Source organism: Salvelinus alpinus, chromosome 6 (assembly GCF_045679555.1).
Source record: "Salvelinus alpinus chromosome 6, SLU_Salpinus.1, whole genome shotgun sequence".
Taxonomy (NCBI): domain Eukaryota; kingdom Metazoa; phylum Chordata; class Actinopteri; order Salmoniformes; family Salmonidae; genus Salvelinus; species Salvelinus alpinus.
Window position 1 is genome coordinate 75,044,433 of NC_092091.1, and position 21,095 is coordinate 75,065,527.

Here is a 21,095-nt window from a genome sequence, read left to right on the forward strand (position 1 = left end):
CGTAAAGGGGAAAGACGAAAAGAGGTCCTCTCGCTCCATGGCCATTTATAAACTCTGAGAATGACGTAGAGACCCCATTCCACTTCTCGTTGGTTACTGACATCCAGGGGAAGGCGGGTGCAGTTCATGTCGACCCATACGACACATACAGGGCTTTAAACTGATCTCAAAACAGATCTTCGTTTTCAGACCTTCGCAGGTCCTGTCATGGATTTCGCTGCAGAAAGAGTTCTGGTTCACCCACAGACATAATTCAAACGGTTTTAGAAACTAGAGAGTTTTCTATCCAATATTAATAATAATATGCATATTGTACGAGCAAGAATTGAGTACGAGGCCGTTTGAAATGGGCACGAAATTGTGCTATGTCGAAATGGCACCCCCTAGTGGCAAGAAGTTAAACTTCATGTGCTCGAGAAATATAATGACGGGGAGCATTATTTTTATCTTACCCCACTGCTTTTATTTTTTTGTCAAGTTGACACAAATAGTTATCAGTATTAGTTACATTGTAATATACAAGTTAGTGCAGTAACTCATTTTATTATATATTATTTAGTTAAAACAGATGTTTTATTGATACTTTAGGTAACATTTTATTTGGGACTAGATATTCTACTTATATTTAGTATTTTTTTAATTTTTTTTACATTCATATTACATAATTTTGCATTAATGCTAGTAGACTATGCACTGATTGTACATCACTGTTCATGAGCACTTCTCGCTCTCGCTCTCTCTCTCTTTTGTTCTCTTTCTCACTTGATGTAATGATTCTAAAAAGGAAAACATGGATTAGACATTTATTTTTGTACTGTGGCCTTTAAATTATAAAAGTAACCTTAAGAGTTTTGTTGGTATTTGATAGTAGTCAATAGGATCTTAGTTTGATCACTCTTTTGTTGCTGAAGTTTTTCCTGCTTAGCAGGAAATTGAAACATGTTGCGTATTTGAGTTTATAAAAGGCTTCTAAAGTTAGTAATTTCCACTTTGAAAGTTCAGACTTGATTTACCCTAATGAAAAATATCAATCCCTACAAAAATATCCATTAATATAACTCCACATCATAATTTACATTTCCTGTTGCCTCAGGATTATTTTCCTGCTGTAACAAACTGGCTCAAATGAAGATCCTACATCTGTACAGGCGATGCTCACAGAGTATTTTGTGCAGACCACGAAGTATTGCTGTGTGTCAGGAAGAAGTGTGAATCTTAGAAATGTAGCCATTCCTGAAAATGTGCTAACATGTGGTACATGAAGTTTAAAAGGTAACATTCGTGTCCATTTAATCCAACAGGACTCCAACCGCAGACACAAAAGGAGGAGGTCCGGATTGTTCTGGTCAGGAAGACTGGAGCTGGGAAAAGTGCAGCAGGAAACACCATTGTGCGGACAAAAGCTTTCGAATCAAAGTTTTCCTCCATTTCTCCGACAAAAGACTGTAAAAAGACAAGAGGGAAGGTGAGTGAGCAAAGTGTAGCTGTTATCAACACCCCAGGGTTGTTTGATACTACATTGTCCAATGAGGAGGCACTGAGAAAGATCGCTCTGTGCATCTCTCTCTCTGCTCCTGGTCCCCATGTGTTCCTGGTTGTGCTCAAGCTGGGAAGATTCACTGAAGAGGAGCGGAACACTGTGGAGATGATTCAGACATTATTTAGTGATGAAGCATCGAAATACACCATGGTTCTCTTCACACATGGAGACCTTCTTGATGATGATGATGTAACAATTGAAGACTTCCTGGGTGAAAATCCAGGTCTGCAAAGTTTAGTTTCTCAATGCAATGGGGGATATCATGTCTTTAACAACAAAGATAAGAATCCCTCCCAGGTCACAGAGCTGCTTGAGAAAATAAACAAGATGGTGAAGATGAATGGAGCACGCATTTTACACCACTGAGACGTTCCAGAAGGCTGAGAGAGCGATTGAAGAGGAGAAGAACAGGATCATGAGAGAGGAAGAAGAGAAGATACGCAGAGAGGAGGAGAAACTGAAGAAAGAAAAAATGAAACAAGAGGCTCGGGAGAAAGCGCTTAAAGAGGAGAATGAGAGGATCCTGAGAGAGAACGAAGAGCAGAAACACAGACATGAGGAGCAACTGAAGAAAATGGAACAAGAGTCTCAGGAGAAAGCGATTAAAGAGGAGAAGAAGAGAATCCAGAGAGAGAAGGAAGAGCAGAGACTCAGGGAGGAGGAACTGAAGAAACTGAAACTGGAAAATGAGGCTAAAGATAAAGAAATAAAGGAGGTGAGGGAAAAATCTGAAAGGGAGGCAAGAGAGAGAGCTGAAGGAGAAAATGGCTTTATAGATTGGTTAAAGGAGTTATTGAACCAGTGGTGAAAGCAGTACAAGGTGCTTGCAGTATACAATGAAAATCTGAAACAATGCTGTTCGAGAGTCCCAAGCTTAGTCACATTGAATGTAATTACAATTGTATTGCATTGCATTGAATGCATCTACAGACAGTGTACTCTGTTGCCATTCTAATGTTATAGTCTGTAACTGTGGACCCATTGACTTCTATAGATGTATATTCTATAGCTTACATAAATCTCTATGACATTTAACCTGGCTCTGCTGTGTCTGTGATTGTTTCCATATATGTCAATAGTAAACATTATGTAATGACAATTTAAGACAAATGCCAGATACAATTCAATGTTTTCCTTTGTATTCAATGAGGACATTTTCTTAAAATAACACAAATAATCATCATGACAGTTTATTAAAGCTGGTAATTAGCTACATATGTGATTGCAGGGTAACATTCGTGCATTGGCATTATAAATAAAATATGTTTTAATCAACATCAAAAAAAACGTCTTCATTCAGTGCATTACACTCCATGACTCGGTTGTTCCATGGACATATGGGTCGGTGTTCACACCATTGTCATTATGACATCATCAATATGGGACAAAACAGTGGAATTCTTCAGATGGATGCACACAGTTGTCCAGACTTTGTAAATCATGCTGTTTAAACAGTGAAGTAATAAAGAGACTCTCTGGCCACTACAGTTAAGGGAGACCGGCTACATCCCAATAGTCTTATTTATCTTTCCTCCTCCTCCTTTCCTACAGATCACTAGATAGATTAACTGGTTAGAACTGGTTATGAATGTTAATAGCTATAGCCATATAGTCATAAACCTTTTTAAGCCTCCTCATATCAGTTAATATTATATAAATATGGCCGAGACCTTTTCCTGACCATGTGACCTGACTAGGAAAACCTCCAGGTCTATATCTAAGGCCTGGAGTTTTCCCTCGTCAGGTCCTGTATAGCTTCTCCTAGAAGTAAAGGTTATGTGGAATGGAAGCCATTTAAGGGTATTGAGACACAGCCATGTGAGCCATGGTGGCCTGGTCTGTCTGGGTCCTCCAGGCCAGCAGAGGGAGAAAAACAAATCGTAAGCTCTGGGACCGACTGACAAATTGACATCCTATTCCCTATATAATGCACTACTTTTGACCAGAGGTGGAAAAGGTACTACAGTTTTTTACGATTGCTGACACACTACAATTTAACTTTTCCCACAATTAGCAAAACCTTACACTCAAGGAGCAAAACACAAGGCTAGATTTGCACAACTGTAAGCACATTGTCAGCTTCACACTATTTACAAAACATTACACACAGTGATTTGCAAAACACTAAACACACTTGTATACATCAGACACAGAAGTATATCATAATGTCACTTCCTTTCAATTCAAAAGCACTGACTGTCAAATTACCACACCTATGAGCCAATCTGTTAAACACAGCCATCAGGTGCACAAACACATGATTGCTAAATTGTAGACACACCAATCAGGTTTAAGCACTATAAAAATGCAGGAGGTAGGTTCACCTGCCTTCAACCAAAATGGAAGGAGTCAGAAGAAGAGTGAGGGTGAGAGGAGGAGTACACAGAGAACGAGGAAGAGGCAGAGGCCGAGGCAGAGGCCGAGGAAGACCTGAAGCAGGAGGAGAATGTGCACAAAGAAGAAGAGGACCAAACTTATCAAATGACATTCGTGCAACACTAGTGGACCATGTTGTGAACCATGGATTGACGCTGAGGGAGGCTGGACTGAGAGTTCAGCCAAATCTTAGCAGATATACAGTGGCATCTGTCATAATGTCACTTTTCGACAGGAAAACAGGTAAAAGAAGATCTGTCTACAGTTACAGTAATCAGCCGCTTATTGTATGCACCATATCCGCACTTGTGATACCCCTTCCTGTGACATTGTACAGTAAGTTACATGTATTATTCTCTACATAGGCTTGAGGGTCGGGAACGACAAGGAGGAAGGGGGCCCATATTCACGCAAGAACAAGAGAGAGAGATAATAGACATGGTTTTGGCCAATAATGCTATCAGGCTCAGAGAACCTAAAGCCAACATTATCAGTGACCATGCCATTTTCAATAATGTCCATCAGGTCTCTCAGTCAACACTGGCACGCATCCTGAAAAGACATCAGGTTCAAATGAAACAACTTTATCGAGTGCCTTTTGAGCGGAATTCAGAGAGGGTCAAACGGCTGCGGCATGAGTATGTGGAGGTTTGTATTGTTCACTTTAGCACTGTGATGTTGCATACTGCACACATTACTTTTTTACATTGACTGTATACTCGACCTATCCTGAACTACACAATCTTGTCTTTCACTGTATTTCAGGGAGTTTTGCAGATGGATGCTGAGGAAATCCTGCATGAATTCATATACTGTATACTGATGAGGTAGGGTTCAACCTCACAAAAGCAAGAAGGCGAGGCAGAAATATCATTGGCCACAGGGCTGTAATCAATGTCCCAGGGCAACGTGGGGATAACATCACCCTTTGCGCAGCCATTTAACAGCATGGGGTTGTCCTCCATCATGCCAAAATGGGCCCTTACAACAGACCTCACATTCTCGCATTTTTGGACCGATTGCACCACATCGTCAGAGTAGGTAAAGAAATGCACCACATGCAATACACGGTCTTCTGGGACAATGTGTCATTCCACCGCTCTGCTTTGGTCCAGAACTGGTTTCAACACCATCCACAGTTGACAGTACTATACCTTCCACCATACTCTCCGTTTCTAAACCCTATCGAAGAGTTTTTCTCTGCATGGCGGTGGAAGGTTTACGATCTCCAGCCCCAGGCTCAGGTACCCCTCATTCAGGCCATGGAGGACGCCTGTGACCAAGTCGACGGCGCAGCTGTGCAAGGATGGATTCGACATTCAAGACGGTTCTTCCCGCGTTGTCTTCCTAATGACGATATTGCTTGTGATGTTGATGAAATTCTCTGATCAGATCCAGCTAGGCGAAGAGATAATGTATAGTATGTTTACTGTAGTATTTTCTGTACAATATTGTCAGTTTTTTTCTGATTCTTTTTTATGTTTATTGTTGTTGTTATTTACTGTAATTGTAACCTGTACTGGATACAGTATTTTAAGTTTGTCTGTTGTTTGCTGAGCTAACAGTGTTATGCACACTACTGTAGTAGCATGAAAACTGGGACATGTTTTGTTGTGATTCTCCATAGTGACATGTTGACTGATTTGGGTATATGGAGAGAAATAAATGATATTTTCCTCAGTCTGCAGCGTTGGTCTTGTGTAGTGTTTGTACAGTTGCACTTTCTCTCTGTACTTCATTTACACTACTCTAATCACTGACAATTAGACTTGCTAAAAGTGTTTGAGGTTAGCAACAGCAGTGTGTAATTGGTTCAAAAGGATTGAAGTCATATGAAATATGTGTGTTTCGTATGGTAACAAAATATAATTTTTATGAAGTCGTGTATAGTTTTGACAAAAGTTTTCCATTTTGCAAATGATCTGAAGTGTTGTGCTACTTTGGTGTAGGGTTGTGCTAATTGTGTGTAGTGTTTTGACAAACCGGGCCCTGTTTTCAAAATTGTGCTTAAACAATTGAAAAAACTGTAAATTGTCACACTTGAGTCAAAGTAAAGATACCTTAATAGAAAATGACTCAAGTGAAAGTCACACAGTAAAATACTACTTGAGTAAAAGTCTAAAAGTATTTGGTTTTAAAGACACTTAAGTATCAAAAGTACTTGCTAAAATATAGGGATAGCCTAATTTTCGCCTAAAATCACATACCCAAATCTAGCACAGAAAGGAATCAGTTAAAGAGAGAGATCATAGCTTTTTTATTTCAGATTGGCAATGAAAACAAAAAAACAGGAAGGTATTTTCAGTGGACCTTTATTTTATAGTGTCATGAAATAACTATGACATTAATAGTAATGGTTAAATACTAAATCTCCATTCATCATGCTTCTGAGGCAGCAATGTGAGCTGTGACTGCAACTGTAAATTAATATTACAGTAGCATATAGCTTTTTATCCTGACAAGCAGAAATCAACTTTTCACTTTCACCTTTACTCAGGGAAATATACAATTCTGCACTGTCAAACGTGTGACGATAACCACATCTATATTTATGTTCAAGTATTGATTAATAAAATACATTTCAAATGACTATATTCTGTAAATTGTGAGAGGAGATAGGAATTAATGTCTGGTGTTCTCTGGCTTTGCTGAAGAGCTTGGCTGACTTGAAGTGTTGCAGTTAAAATATATTTAGACTCTTTTCCAGGTTGATAGGAAAGGCAAGGCCAACTTTCGCTCTCGGATTCTCTATCAGTTCTTCAATAATTCCCTCTAGGTTTTTAAAACTGTAGCTGTTGTCGACTTCCCTCTAGTGGCCATGATATTGATAGTCCCCTTGCATTTGTTCTGTGAAGAGACCATGTGTGTGAAGGGAAGGGATCACTGCTGCTACCTGGCTCTCAAACCAAGGTTAATGATTTAAAGGAGCAAACTGAACTAGAGAGGAGATTCAGCAGCTCTTGGAGGACAATGGAAGTAAAAAGCTTCTTTATTGTTCAAAGTAAAACCAATGGGACATATTTTTGTATTATTGTGCCTTTGAGCTGTATTGCCTGATTAAAATATATTTAGATAGGTGAGTTAGTCTTGTGGACATCAGTAAACACAATCTTGTGTAAATATTTACAAGTCAAATGGTCACAAGCCACATGGTTAAAAAGTTATTCATACATGTGTAAGTCATACATAATTATGTATAGAAAGCATGTTGTTGTGTGTGTGTGTGTGTGGAGGTGTTGGACAGTGGTAGAGTATTGGGAGTTTAAAGTGAGAAACAGAATGGGAAATAAGATGCTGGCTATTAATTTATCACTTGAGATCTGGTAATGGCAGCTGCTGACCATTTTATTTGATAATTGCAGTGTGTCACTGGTTTGTTCACTCACTTTCTACACTCTTTCTACACATAGTAGTCAGCCTCCGTCCAGAATGGCTGGGTTCATCACCCCTTTAGGGCACCACTATGGCGCCGCTGGTAGAGGGCGACTTGAGAACATTCATGACAATGGCATGATGCAACCGGGGGACGGAGGTGCAACCTGTGAATACCACTATATTCTCATAACTAACCCTGAATTTCAAAAAAAATAAAGCAATTCCATACAAAACTCACTACTGCCATCACCCCCACCCAAAATACCACCCACTCCCCATTCCCATCCAACCTCTCTGACCCTGTCAAACAACCTCTCCCTTTCTACATCATACATTTCACAACATAACATGTTCAACTGTTTCCTCTACTATACAGCCATTACATATTCCAGTACCATGTTTCCCTATCTACTTCAGAGGAATTCAATACCGTATGCCCTGATCTCCCCCTACACAACATAACGTCCTAATTGTGTTCCCATGACACTAATCTCCAGTACTATAAAAATGTATTCCAACAATCTAACCCATGTTTCTGAATCAATGTTTTAATTTCCCCTCTACACAACTGCACCTGTATATCAAAAACAGAATTTCATTTTTTTTTTCTGTATCTGCTATATAATTTCATTAACTCCTGTATGAGACGGAGTCCAACAGAACTGAGATTCAGTACCATTTCTTTGTAAGTCCAACAACTGCATCATTATTTATAACCATACATCCTGATGTTCTGGCTTTCCAGATCTTAACTGAGATAGTTTATCAAATGTCCACTAGAGGGTGACCTTGTATGTTATATTGTGTTCAAACACTGACTTGCAATACTATAAAATCGACATTGCATGTATTTACACAGTTGAGCATTTTTGGAGGTAGTCTGGTGATAGTGATAGTGAGATAGTGTAGCGTTCCAGAGATAGTGTAGCCAGAGATAGTGTAGCGTTCCACCTACTTGACCAGGTCATATTGGATCTTACTACGCCTGCTACAGTGCTGCTTGATACTTTTAAGTGTGACTAAAGTTTGTCCAATGATGTCCATTTTGACTTACTTTCTTAAACCATTGATGACAATTGCTGCACTCTGTATTTTATAAAGGCTGATTGTTCCTGTTGAGGCTGGCTGACTGACTGGTTGTGTCTGAAATGGCACCCTATTCCCTATATAGTGCACTACATTTGACCAGAGCCATATGCTTTTACTGGTATTTCCGGCAATATCCACCAGCGTTGCTGCAGGTAGGAAATCCTAGGAAATGTTCTGTAATTGACACAAGCTGTCTCCAATCAATCAATCAACCAATCATCCAATCAATCTGGTTGTGTTTCGCGGGGGTCGCCTGAAACATGGCAATTATGTTCATGATGTTGATCAAGTTGGTAAGGATCTTGTTGCCTGTTTCCAGCTATCAGTGGTTTATTGGTAGTTTGGTTGATTTTATCCATAATGTGTATGAACACAAACTATATTTCAATAATATGACATGTCACCAAATGCAGCTTAAGTCACATGATTTCACATTTCCACTTCCTGCCTCTGTCTACATGGGAGGCCCACAATTTCTACTGTTGGGGGTTGCGAAAAAACTACTATTGAAAGCACAGAGACTTGAAGAGGAAATGGCCGTTTATACACCACATCCCCACCTCTTCTGCAGAAATGTTACTTCCCCTTTAGGTCTTTCCTTCCTGTTATGCTACCATCTCTTTGAGTGTGATTGAGCAGGCTAAGTCACATGATTTCATAGAAAATGTGTCTTTGCATTAGAACTCCCTGCCCTCTAGACACTTTTGTGTTGACTTCAAAGTGTCAGTAATGCATCAAGTTTCTAAGCTGATACAACATGAGGGAATCAATTGACTGTGGTGCATAGTGGATAATGAAGATTTCTTTACATTATGAGAACCATGGTTCTGTGAGGTCCTAAGAGTAACACAACACAGAATTATCACATGGATGAAGTAATTAATTACATTATGTCCCTATGGGAAATTTACTTGACAAATGCTTGATGGCTGGAATGTGTCTATTGTGAGTGTTAATAATAAAACAAAGTATGTTTTATTTTTTTTATCGGTTACTGCTTTTCCAGTGATCTCTAAAAAAGAATAACGATACAAAAACAGCTACATATTTGTTCATCATCCCCCCAATTGTCATTCTTAATGTAGGCTACAATAACGGTAGAATATATTTATTTAGATGTATTAAGTTTATCTGAACAGGGACAATGTACGACAAAACATGTCTCAGAATTGAGAAGTGATACGTTGCAACAGATTTAGCTAACATCTCATTTACATCTGCAGTCTTCCTGTCAACATGCCTTATGGTGACCACAATACTTTCTATCTCTCATCTCTCATGACTTGTCTCCACAGTAAGATAACCATATACATGTCTTTCTCCAAGACTTCATTGCAGATAGTACAGTGAGGTTCTATCCAGCAAAATACGTTATATTGGCCAATATTCCCTTTATATACCTTATATCTCCCTATTCACTGTACTAGTTAGACTATAGCACAGAAAGCAATCAGTTAAAGAGAGAGATCTTAGCTTTTTTATTTCAGGATTGGCAATGAAAACCAAAAAACAGCAAGGTATTATTTTATAGTGCAATGAAATAACTATGACATTAATGGTAATGGTTTGTGCTTAAACAGTTAATCTCCATTCATCATGCTTCTTAGGCAACAATGGGAGCTGTTTCATCTTTACTCAGGGAAATATACAATTCTGTGCTGTGTGCGATACCCAGTTCGATCTTTTTGTTCATGCTGCAAGTAGTGACGACTACAATATGTTTCCAAGGATCCTATCCTGTAAATTGTGAGAGGAGATATGAGTTCATGTCTGGTGTTCTCTGGCTTGTCTGAAGAGCTTGGCTGCCCTGAAGTGTTCCTGTTAAAATGTATTTTGGCCCTTTCCCAGATTGAAAGGAAATTCAAGGCCAACTTTCATTCTCTTATACTCTATAAATTCATCAATAAGTCCACCTAGGTAGTTTTTTAAACTCTAAATTAGCTTTTTTCGAGTGCCCTCAAGTGGCTTTGATAGTTACACTACCTCCCCTTAAACAATTTTACCACATTACTACTATGGTGCTTTAATTCATACCATGGTACAGTCTTAATCATGGAAATGTACCATGTGTTTAGCCTTGAAGTATGATGTTACTATCATGGTACTAACATTATACCTCAATATTACCATGGTATTGCATCATTTATACCATGGTATAGATCTGAATCATGACAATGTACCATTATTTTCGCTTTGAAGTATGATGGTACTGCCATGCACTTAAATAATACCATGGTAGCCTAGTGGTTAGTGTGTTGGGCCAGTAACTGAAAGGTTGCTAGATCGAATCCCCAAGCTGACAAGGTAAAAATCTGTCGTTCTGAAAAAGGTAGTTAACCCACTGTTCCCCGGGCGCTGAAGATGTGGATGTTGATTAAGGCAGCCCCCCAAATCTCTCTGATTCGGGGGGGTTGGGTTAAATGCGGAAGACATATTTCAGTTGAATACATTCAGTTGGACAACTCTCATTTATACCATGGTATAGATCTGTATATTGTAAATACCATGGTTTGAAACTTCAATATACATTCTACCATGGTAATGCACAATTATGTTAAATGGTAGTAAATCATATGGTACCATCTATATATATATACAGTGGGGAGAACAAGTATTTGATACACTGCCGATTTGGCAGGTTTTCCTACTTACAAAGCATGTAGAGGTCTGTAATTTTTATCATAGGTACACTTCAACTGTGAGAGACGGAATCTAAAACAAAAATCCAGAAAATCACATTGTATGATTTTTAAGTAATTCATTTGCATTTTATTGCATGACATAAGTATTTGATCACCTACCAACCAGTAAGAATTCCGGCTCTCACAGACCTGTTAGTTTTTCTTTAAGAAGCCCTCCTGTTCTCCACTCATTACCTGTATTAACTGCACCTGTTTGAACTCGTTACCTGTATAAAAGACACCTGTCCACACACTCAATCAAACAGACTCCAACCTCTCCACAATGGCCAAGACCAGAGAGCTGTGTAAGGACATCAGGGATAAATTGTAGACCTGTACAAGGCTGGGATGGGCTACAGGACAATAGGCAAGCAGCTTGGTGAGAAGGCAACAACTGTTGGCGCAATTATTAGAAAATAGAAGAAAATAGAAGAAGTTCAAGATGATGGTCAATCACCCTCGGTCTGGGGCTCCATGCAAGATCTCACCTCGTGGGGCATCAATGATCATGAGGAAGGTGAGGGATCAGCCCAGAACTACACAGCAGGACCTGGTCAATGACCTGAAGAGAGCTGGGACCACAGTCTCAAAGAAAACCATTAGTAACACACTACGCCGTCATGGATTAAAATCCTGCAGCGCACACAAGGTCCCCCTGCTCAAGCAGGCGCATGTCCAGGCCCGTCTGAAGTTTGCCAATGACCATCTGGATGATCCAGAGGAGGAATGGGAGAAGGTCATGTGGTCTGATGATTCAAAAATAGAGCTTTTTGGTCTAAACTCCACTCGCCGTGTTTGGAGGAAGAAGAAGGATGAGTACAACCCCAAGAACACCATCCCAACCGTGAAGCATGGAGGTGGAAACATCATTCTTTGGGGATGCTTTTCTGCAAAGGGGACAGGACGACTGCACCGTATTGAGGGGAGGATGGATGGGGCCATGTATTGCGAGATCTTAGCCAACAACCTCCTTCCCTCAGTAAGAGCATTGAAGATGGGTCGTGGCTGGGTCTTCCAGCATGACAACGACACGAAGCACACAGCCATGGCAACTAAGGAGTGGCTCCGTAAGAAGCATCTCAAGGTCCTGGAGTGGCCTAGCCAGTCTCCAGACCTGAACCCAATAGAAGATCTTTGGAGGGAGCTGAAAGTCCGTATTGCCCAGCGACAGCCCCGAAACCTGAAGGATCTGGAGAAGATCTGTAGGGAGGAGTGGGCCAAAATCCCTGCTGCAGTGTGTGCAAACCTAGTCAAGAACTACAGGAAACGTATGATCTCTGTAATTGCAAACAAAGGTTTCTGTACCAAATATTAAGTTCTGCTTTTCTGATGTATCAAATACTTATGTCATGCAATAAAATGCAAATTAATTACTTAAAAATCATACAATGTGATTTTCTGGATTTTTGTTTTATATTCCGTCTCTCACAGTTGAAGTGTACCTATGATAAAAATTACAGACCTCTACATGCTTTGTAAGTAGGAAAACCTGCAAAATCGGCAGTGTATCAAATACTTGTTCTCCCCACTGTATATATATATATATATATATATATATATATATATATATATATATATATATATATAAAAAAATTACCTTTATTTAACTAGGCAGGTCAGTTCAGAACAAATTCTTATTTACAATAACGGCCTACCCCGGCCAAACCCTAAACCAGACGACGCTGGGCCAATTGTGCGCCGCCCTATGGTACTCTCAATCACGGCTGGTTGTGATACAGCCTGTAATTGTGCGTTACCCTAGTACAATGTCAGTATAGTGCATTAAATAAATAAACCCCCCCAAGGTCAAAAGAGGTATTTTAATTATTAATTGATATACTAGTATGAGCAAGTGTCTGATAAAGTTGAAGGCAGGCTACTATTGTTGGTCCTAGTATGTCTGTAACATCAAAGAAATATAACATTTGTCTCATCATCGCAAATCAAATGCATTATACTTAAAATGTCAACCAGTAAAATGGCACTTTAGCTAGATTTTGCTACAGCCTACATAAACAAACAAATATATATATACAGTGGGGAGAACAAGTATTTGATACACTGCCAATTTTGCAGGTTTTCCTACTTACAAAGCATGTAGAGGTCCTTAATTTTTATCATAGGTATACTTCAGCTGTGAGAGACGGAATCTAAAACAAAAATCCAGAAAATCACATTGTATTATTTTTAAGTTATTAATTTGCATTTTATTGCATTGTAGTATTTTTTATATATTTTAAGTGTGAGGAAATTTGCTACCATGTCTACGAGACAAAAACTATAAGGAAGCAACTATATATTTTTTTAACTAATGAGAAATGAGGCACAATCTCTAAAGCAAATAAATTCCCTGCTGGATTTTTGCAGGCAGTGAGTTTTAACCTTTCACAAGCAGCGGCACAATTGAACTCAACCAGGGTATCCTCCAAGACCACCGCTCTGATGCAGCTTTCGCTGGCACATTAGCAAGCGCAAAAGAGTTGGCAGAGAAGCTGGGTATTGAGCCCTGTTTCCCAGTGCACGTTCCATCCCATGACTGAGCATGAGCCTGTGACCGAACCTCAGCAGAACTTCTAAGCACATTTCTTTAATCAGATTATTGATTATGCTATCTAGTCTGTCAACGAGCGCTTTACCCAGCTCGAATAGCACAGCAGTTTTTTCAGCATCCTGTACAACATCTGCACCATCAAGGACATGGACACTGCAGCACTTATCAGGGACTGGAGAAGGCTGGGGATTCCAGGGACATTGACTCAAAATAGCTGTGTAATGAGCTCAAAGTCTTGAGCAGGAGACTGGACAGTGAGGCAAAACCACTGAATGCACTGGAGTACATATCCAGACATCAAATGTCCTACTTGTTTCCCAATGCATGTGTTGCCTCCCTGTGAGAGTGGCTAGTGGAGAGTGCACATTCTCCAAGCTCAAACTCATTAAAAACTACCTGCGCTCTACTATGAATCAAGAGAGACTCAAAGGACTAGCTACCATATCAATTGAGCACGAGTTGTCTTACAAAGCAGTGTGTGCTTTTGCTGCCAGGAAGGCAAAGCGAGTCAACTTGTCTTTGAATAAAAGGTAACCGTTGATCACACACTCGCATTAATTCTATCACCGAGTAATTTGTAAGATAATTATTTATCACCGGTTTACTTTGTATTTTTTAGGTTTAAATAGACTACATCTCTCTCAGACGATTTGATTTCAGGACCATGGACAGCTACAGAGAGAAAACAGCGCTGACTGCATTGCATCACCACAGCAGAGGAAAGATGCCACTCTAGGCAGGCCACAAAATAAATAGATGCGGAAACTGATGTTAGACAATCAAATTCAATAAGTAAATAAACGACATTCGTTAAGGCTGGGTCATTGACATATAGCTTATTTTACATTGCTCCAGCGAAACGAGGCCCGCCATGCATTTATGAAAGCACTTGTTCCCAAAGCTCAAAAGATCTCACTCTTTTTACTGTTCTACAGGAATATTAAATGACATGTTAAATAGTTATTTTTATTGTAATTGTAACAATTGTGGGGTCGTGCCATGTGTGATAACAGGTGTCATATTATTAGTAAGAAACTATGTTTCCTACTGTAGGCAGTTGGCTGCATAATGATTGCAACATTGTAACTCTCCGATGCAGGGGAAGAAGTAAAATTCCTTTCTGCCTGGTAAGTGACCTCCTATATGTGCACGCGCGCATCAACATTTTATATGGGCCTAATTATAGAATTACATGTATAATTGGAGCCTATTTCTTCCTATTCCCATGAATAAGTGGTAAGACTACCTATTTGATAAACACAATTGTGCTATCCATAGATGTTGGTATAGCCAAATAATCCAATACTGTTGCATGTACTTCTTAAATACCTCCGTGTCTGGAAAGGGCTTGATGTGTTTGGGAATCACATACCTTTGTTAAAGAAAAGGGCAAAAAGGATATCTATTGTTTGCTTCATATTTTCAAAAAGCATTCTATGAAAATGCTTAACTCTGTGATGCCTTAAGGTAGAAACAAGCTTTAAAATGCCAGCGAAAGACATAACTGATGCTTATGGGGATATTTTCATTCCTCTCTATGGCATTCTGACGCTGAGCTGCAGCCTATAATATTCAAGGAGAAAAGCAAATTGACTTTGCGATTCTTTCACCATTAATTGAGCCTTCTGCTTTCTTTTTAAACCAAGGCAGCTTTTAGGGAAGCACTACTGTTTTTGGGTTATGCAATGGACGAGTAGCCTGCAGTTGAAGCTTACATTTTTCTGCCTCAGTAGAGCGTCTGTCTGGGTGGAAATGTCACTTTTGAAAGTGCCATGCTTAGATTCTTAAGGATGTCTAAGATTTAATTATTTACAAACAGCATTGCAAAAAAGACACTGGTTTGACATTGGAGAAATATGGCCTATGACTTGGGCTGCTATAATGTTCTGTTTGACTTTTAGCGGAGAAAAATATTGGCCAAACTTACTTCGGGGGGGGAATATGCATATTTTTTGTCTCGCCTAGGGCGGCAGAACGTCCAGGAACGTCTTTGAAGTGACTCACAGTAATGACATAAATGAAAGACTGAAAAGAACAATACAAATATATAGAAACTAACATCTTGAATGTAATAAGGTACCAAAGTAATATGCAAAAAACAAAAAACACGGCAAAGCAATACTTTTTGACCTAAATGGAAAGTTTTATGTTTGGAGCAAATCCAACACAACATAACCTGCCTCCTTATTTTCAAGCATGGTGGTGGCTCCATCATGGAATGGTTTGCTTGACATCTGCAAATATGTTTTTCAGGAATTTTGAAAATAATAATGGCCAAATATTGCACAATACAGGTGTCCAAAGCTCTTATGAGACTTTACCAAAAAAATACACAGCTGTAATCACTGAAACTTGTACACCACCTGGACAGACAAACAACATATGAAACAAGTTTGATCATAACAAACCACCAATACATCAAATATTGTGATGATGTCCCTTCCACAAAGGGTGGTTGGTCCTTCAACAGTTTTAACATCCATTAAAATGTCAATACCATCTGCATTTTCTGTAGGAAACAGCAGAATCAACAGTGCTGATACCTTTTACTCTGTCCACTGCAATTTGTGTTCATTGCTTTGTGCAGTTCCTACTCCAGTTGCAGCTGCTGCACCACTTCTACTGTCATTCCAAGTCCTAAAACTGGAGCTTGTTGCTCCAGCTCCCAATAATCCTACATGCATGTGCAGGCATTCTTTAAATGCTCTTCAAGTATTTTGCTCTCTTCCTCCTCGCGTCTTTTTCTCTCTTCCTCCTTGCGTCTTTTTCTCTCTTCCTCCTCGCGTCTTTTTCTCTTTTCCTCCTCGCGTCTTTTTCTCTCCTCCTCGTGTCTTTTTCTCTCTTCCTCCTCGCGTCTTTTTCTCTTTTCCTCCTAGCGTCTTTCTCTCTCCTCCTTGCGTCTTTTTCTCTCCTCCTCGCGTCTTTTTCTCTCCTCCTCGCGTCTTTCTCTCTCCTCCTTGCGTCTTTTTCTCTCCTCCTCGTGTCTTTTTCTCTCCTCCTTGCGTCTTTTTCTCTCCTCCTCGCGTCTTTTTCTCTCCTCCTCACATCTTTCTCTCTCCACATGTCTATAGCTCCACAGCTCCCCAAATATTATTTCCATCATCTCCTCACGTCTTTTTCTCTCCTCCTCGCGTCTTTTTCTTTCCTCCACACGTCTTTTTCTCTCCTCCTCGCGTCTGTTTCTCTCCTCCTCGAGTCTGTTTCTCTCCTCCTCACATCTTGCTCTACTCACAAAGGTATTGAACCCCAGCTCAAAGAGGTTTACCCTCTCCGCACGTCTTTCTCTCCTCTCCTCATGTCTTTCTCTCTCCTCCTCACGTCTTTCTCTCTCCTCCACACATCTTTCTCTCTCCACATGTCTATAGATCCACAGTTCCACAAATACTATTTTCCTCATCTCCTCGCGTCTTTTTCTCTCCACCTCAGGTCTTTTTCTCTCCTCCTCACGTCTTTCTCTCTCCTCCTCACGACTTTCTCTCTCCTCCTCACGACTTTCTCTCTCCTCCTCACGACTTTCTCTCTCCTCCTCACGACTTTCTCTCTCCTCCTCACGACTTTCTCTCTCCTCCTCACGTCTTTCTCTCTCCCTAGAACTATAGCGCCACAGAACCTCAAATCTTTCGCTCTTATCCTCAAGTATTTCGCTCTCCTCCTCACGTCTTTCTCTCTCCTCTTCACGTCTTTCTCTCTCCTCTTCACGTCTTTCTCTCCTCTTCACGTCTTTCTCCCCTCACGTCTTTCGCTCTCCTCCACACGTCTTTCGCTCTCCTCCACACGTCTTTCGCTCTCCTCCACACGTCTTTCGCTCTCCTCCACACGTCTTTCGCTCTCCTCCACACGTCTTTCTCTCTCCTCCACACGTCTTTCTCTCTCCTCACGTCTTTCGCTCTCCTCCACACGTCTTTCGCTCTCCTCCACACGTCTTTCTCTCTCCTCCACACGTCTTTCTCTCTCCTCCACACGTCTTTCTCTCTCCTCACGTCTTTCTCTCTCCTCCACACGTCTTTCTCTCTCCTCACGTCTTTCGCTCTCCTCCACACGTCTTTCTCTCTCCTCCACACGTCTTTCGCTCTCCTCCTCACGTCTTTCTCTCTCCTCCACACGTCTTTTTCTTCCCTCCTCACGTCTTTTTCTAAACACATATCTACAGCTCAACAGCTCCTCAAATATTATTTTCATCTCCTCACGTCTTTCGCTCGCTTCCTCACGTCTTTTTCTCTCCTCCTCAAGTCTTTCTCTCTCCTCCTCAAGTCTTTCTCTCTCCTCAAGTCTTTCTCGCTCCTCCTCAAGTCTTTCTCGCTCCTTCTCACGCCTGTTTCTCCACAGAGGTCCATAGATCCTCGGCATATTAAACATTATTTCCATTGCCTTATATTCTTGTCTCTCCTCCTCAAGTCTTTTTCTCTCCTCCTCAAGTCTTTTTATTTCCTCCACTCGTTTTACTTCATAATCCATAATGTCCTCCATTACTGATAGATATGTAAAACCGTCGGTTAAGATAAGTATTCCCCGGTGCAATTCTTTCTCGACAACCCAAAAGCTAGGCCCCGTCTTCATTGAGATGTACAATACCAGCTCTGTTTTAAAGCAAAGAGACATTATTTAATTGTAGCGTTATTGACACTTCATCCAGCTGTTTTTGATGGAACACTGATCATTTGTCAGTAGGACTAGAGTGTATTTTCCTGTATTTTCCAAATTTTTCATACCATAAAGGTATTTATTTCATATTTTTATGTAACCGTGCAGGCAAGTCAGACGATTTGATTAATTGGATCACCATTCTAAGTTGTTATTGACCAGCAAGTTAAATCTAAATCTAAATCAGACAGAGCACTAACTTACCACTCTTCTTTGCTCCGGGTGACCAAAAGTAGTACGATCTGTTATGTATCACAGTCCGCATTCTGTTGATCTTCTCAAACAGTTCTGTCACCTGGCTTGGAGGACCAGACTCATTGTTGAACACATGGTATCTCTGAACATATCTCTGAACAACTTGCCCAAGTGGTTCACCTGCATTTTGGATATAGTCTTCTATCGATGTACGTTTCAACATGTCTCCATGTGTGAAGAGTATCATGGTGAACTCTCTCACCTCATCACCAAATATGTCCTCCATCTTTTGTACAGCTGCATTCTGTTCCTCTGTGAACCTGCCCAGCTGGATAACCAGCAGGAAGATATTGATGAATTCGTATGTTTCCTTCTTTAAGGATAGAAACAGTTCGTAACTGGACACCTCAGCACAGTCTAGTCCAGGAGTGTCCACGAGAGCTATCTCCCTCCCACAAACAACTTCTGTCTTCCTCTCACAAGTCTTTGTCACAGTTGAGAAACTACATGACGATTTAAACTCCTCCCTGCTGAGGATGGTGTTTCCTGAAGCACTCTTCCCACATCCAACTTTCCCCACCAGTACAATCTCTATAAGACAATCAGGATCTAAAACACAAACAGTGCATGTAGATTATACATAGTCACCTCAAACATTTACTAAAATAAACTGACAGAAATATATATTTTGCTAGAAAAGACAGATGGTTTATTTAACACTAATGGTTAAGATGAAGAAGAGAGAACAAAGAAATTACTTTGGAATTTTGTTCTCAATGTCTGATAATTGTGACTAGTTGTCTTACCAGATAAGGGAGCCTGTGCCATATCATCTCTCTCTGCACATCACCAGGGACACCATGTTACAAAAAGTCACTGCAACAGAGTAAGCAGGTGCAAAATTGGGATTCAACTACATTTGTATTTTGAATTTATGCATGAGCCGTGCTTTAAATGTTTGACCTCTAGGCTCCTCACCAACATAATAATGCTTTAAATGCAGTAGATTTACTCCCAGTAGTAGGCTAAACCAAATATTGTTCTTGCTGTTTAAAAAATATATTTACACTACCGTTCAAAAGTTTGGGGTCACTTAGAAATGTCCTTGTTTTTTTTAAAGAAAAGCACATTTTTTGTCCATTAAAATAAAATCTAATTGATCAGAAATACAGTGTAGACATTGTTAATGTTGTAAATGACTGTTGTTTATTTTACATTTCTAAGTGACCCTGAACTTTTGAACGGTAGTGTATACTGAGCAAAATTATAAATGTAAAGTGTTGGGTCCATGTTTCATGAGTTGAAATAAAACACCCCATAAATGTTCTACATGCACAAAAAGCTTATTTTTCTAAAATGTTGTACACAAATTTGTTTACATCCCTGTTATTGAGCGTTTCTCCTTTGCAAAGATAATCCATCCACCTGACACATGTGGCATATCAAGAAGCTGATTAAACAGCATGATCGTTACACAGGTGTACCTTGTGCTGAGGACATTAAAGGGGCACTCTAAAATGTGCAGTTTTGTGATATAACACAAGGCCATAGATGTCTCAAGTTGAGGGAGAGTGCAATTGGCATGCTGACTGAGGAAATGTCCACCAGAGCTGTTGCCAGAGCATTTAATGTTCATTTCTCTACCATAAGCCACCTCCCACATCTTTTTAGAGAAAAACAACGGCTGACCACGTGTAATCACGCCAGCCCAGGACCTCCACATCCGGCTTCTTCACCTGCAGGATCGTCGGAGACCAGCCACCCGGACAACTGATGAAACTGAGATTTTCTGTCTGTAATAAAGCCCTTTTGTTGGGAAAAACTCATTCTGATTGGCCTGGGTCTGGCTCCTCAGTTGGTGGGCATGGCACCCAAGGGGATGAGCCTATGGCCTCCCAGGCTCACCCATGGCTGCACCCCTGCCCGGTTATGTGAAATCAATAGATTAGGGCCTAATGAATGCATTTCAGTTGACCGATTTCCATATCTGAACTATAACTCATTAAAATCAATAATTGTTGCATTCTGCGTTTAGATTTTTGTTCAAATGACATGTCCAATTTAAAGCTTGTGTATGAAACAAGGGATCATGGAGAAAAAACCTTCACCAGGCCCCATAGTGTTGTTTTCATTTGATCTTAAAAATGTACAATATGAATTTCAAACCAACGGTTTGCAAAGTACTTCTGGACGTTGAGTGTTCTGAAACAATGGCATGCTGTCACTCTGGGAATAACCTAATGTAGCAGGCGTAACAGAAACACCTGAGAGGGAAGCCTCACTTTCTGGTCTTGAGGAGAAGAAGAGAGAACTGTAGGGGTTCTATTCTGCACAGTTCAACAAATTCAATATGTGGAGGAGTTAAGAGAAAGTGTCACAATAAGGGGACTGGATGAATGGGTGAACACAGATGCCTCCCAAGGGTGAGCTGGGTGCCACGGTCAAAGCCGACAGCAAAGTCGACTGTAAACAAAATGAATGTCAAGCACGTGGAGTAATAAGTTAAGATTCAGTGTTTTCACAAGTGTTTTATAAAAACATATATCGCTTTACCAGCCTTGCCAAGGCAAAATACAGAAAATTGGAAGGAAAATACAGGTTTTGTGTTTTTGAATGATTCATCAAGCTGTTTTGTTGATATTACGGC

General features: G+C 40.2%; 1 protein-coding gene, 1 long non-coding RNA gene and 1 pseudogene across 2 annotated transcripts in view; 2 read left to right on the plus strand and 1 right to left on the minus strand.

Annotated features, from left to right (window-relative positions):
- The window catches only part of LOC139579371 (uncharacterized), a 331,703-nt gene extending 325,195 nt beyond the window's left edge, over window positions 1-6,508 (plus strand). Inside the window, exon 2 of the long non-coding RNA XR_011675738.1 lies at window positions 6,169-6,508. This is a non-coding gene — a long non-coding RNA (uncharacterized lncRNA). The remainder of the gene's footprint in view (window positions 1-6,168) is intronic.
- Window positions 1,295-2,791, plus strand: LOC139577930 (GTPase IMAP family member 9-like; annotated as a pseudogene).
- Window positions 6,509-12,867: 6,359 nt separating the features above from the next.
- On the minus strand, window positions 12,868-19,408 carry LOC139579374 (GTPase IMAP family member 4-like). Its single transcript, XM_071407946.1, has 3 exons — window positions 19,255-19,408; window positions 18,458-19,057; window positions 12,868-18,189 (listed from the first exon to the last, which is right to left on the minus strand). Exons 1-3 carry the CDS (start codon window positions 19,274-19,276, stop codon window positions 17,327-17,329), a joined length of 1,485 nt encoding a protein of 494 aa, XP_071264047.1. The 5' UTR covers window positions 19,277-19,408; the 3' UTR covers window positions 12,868-17,326.
- Between the last annotated feature and the right edge of the window lie 1,687 nt (window positions 19,409-21,095).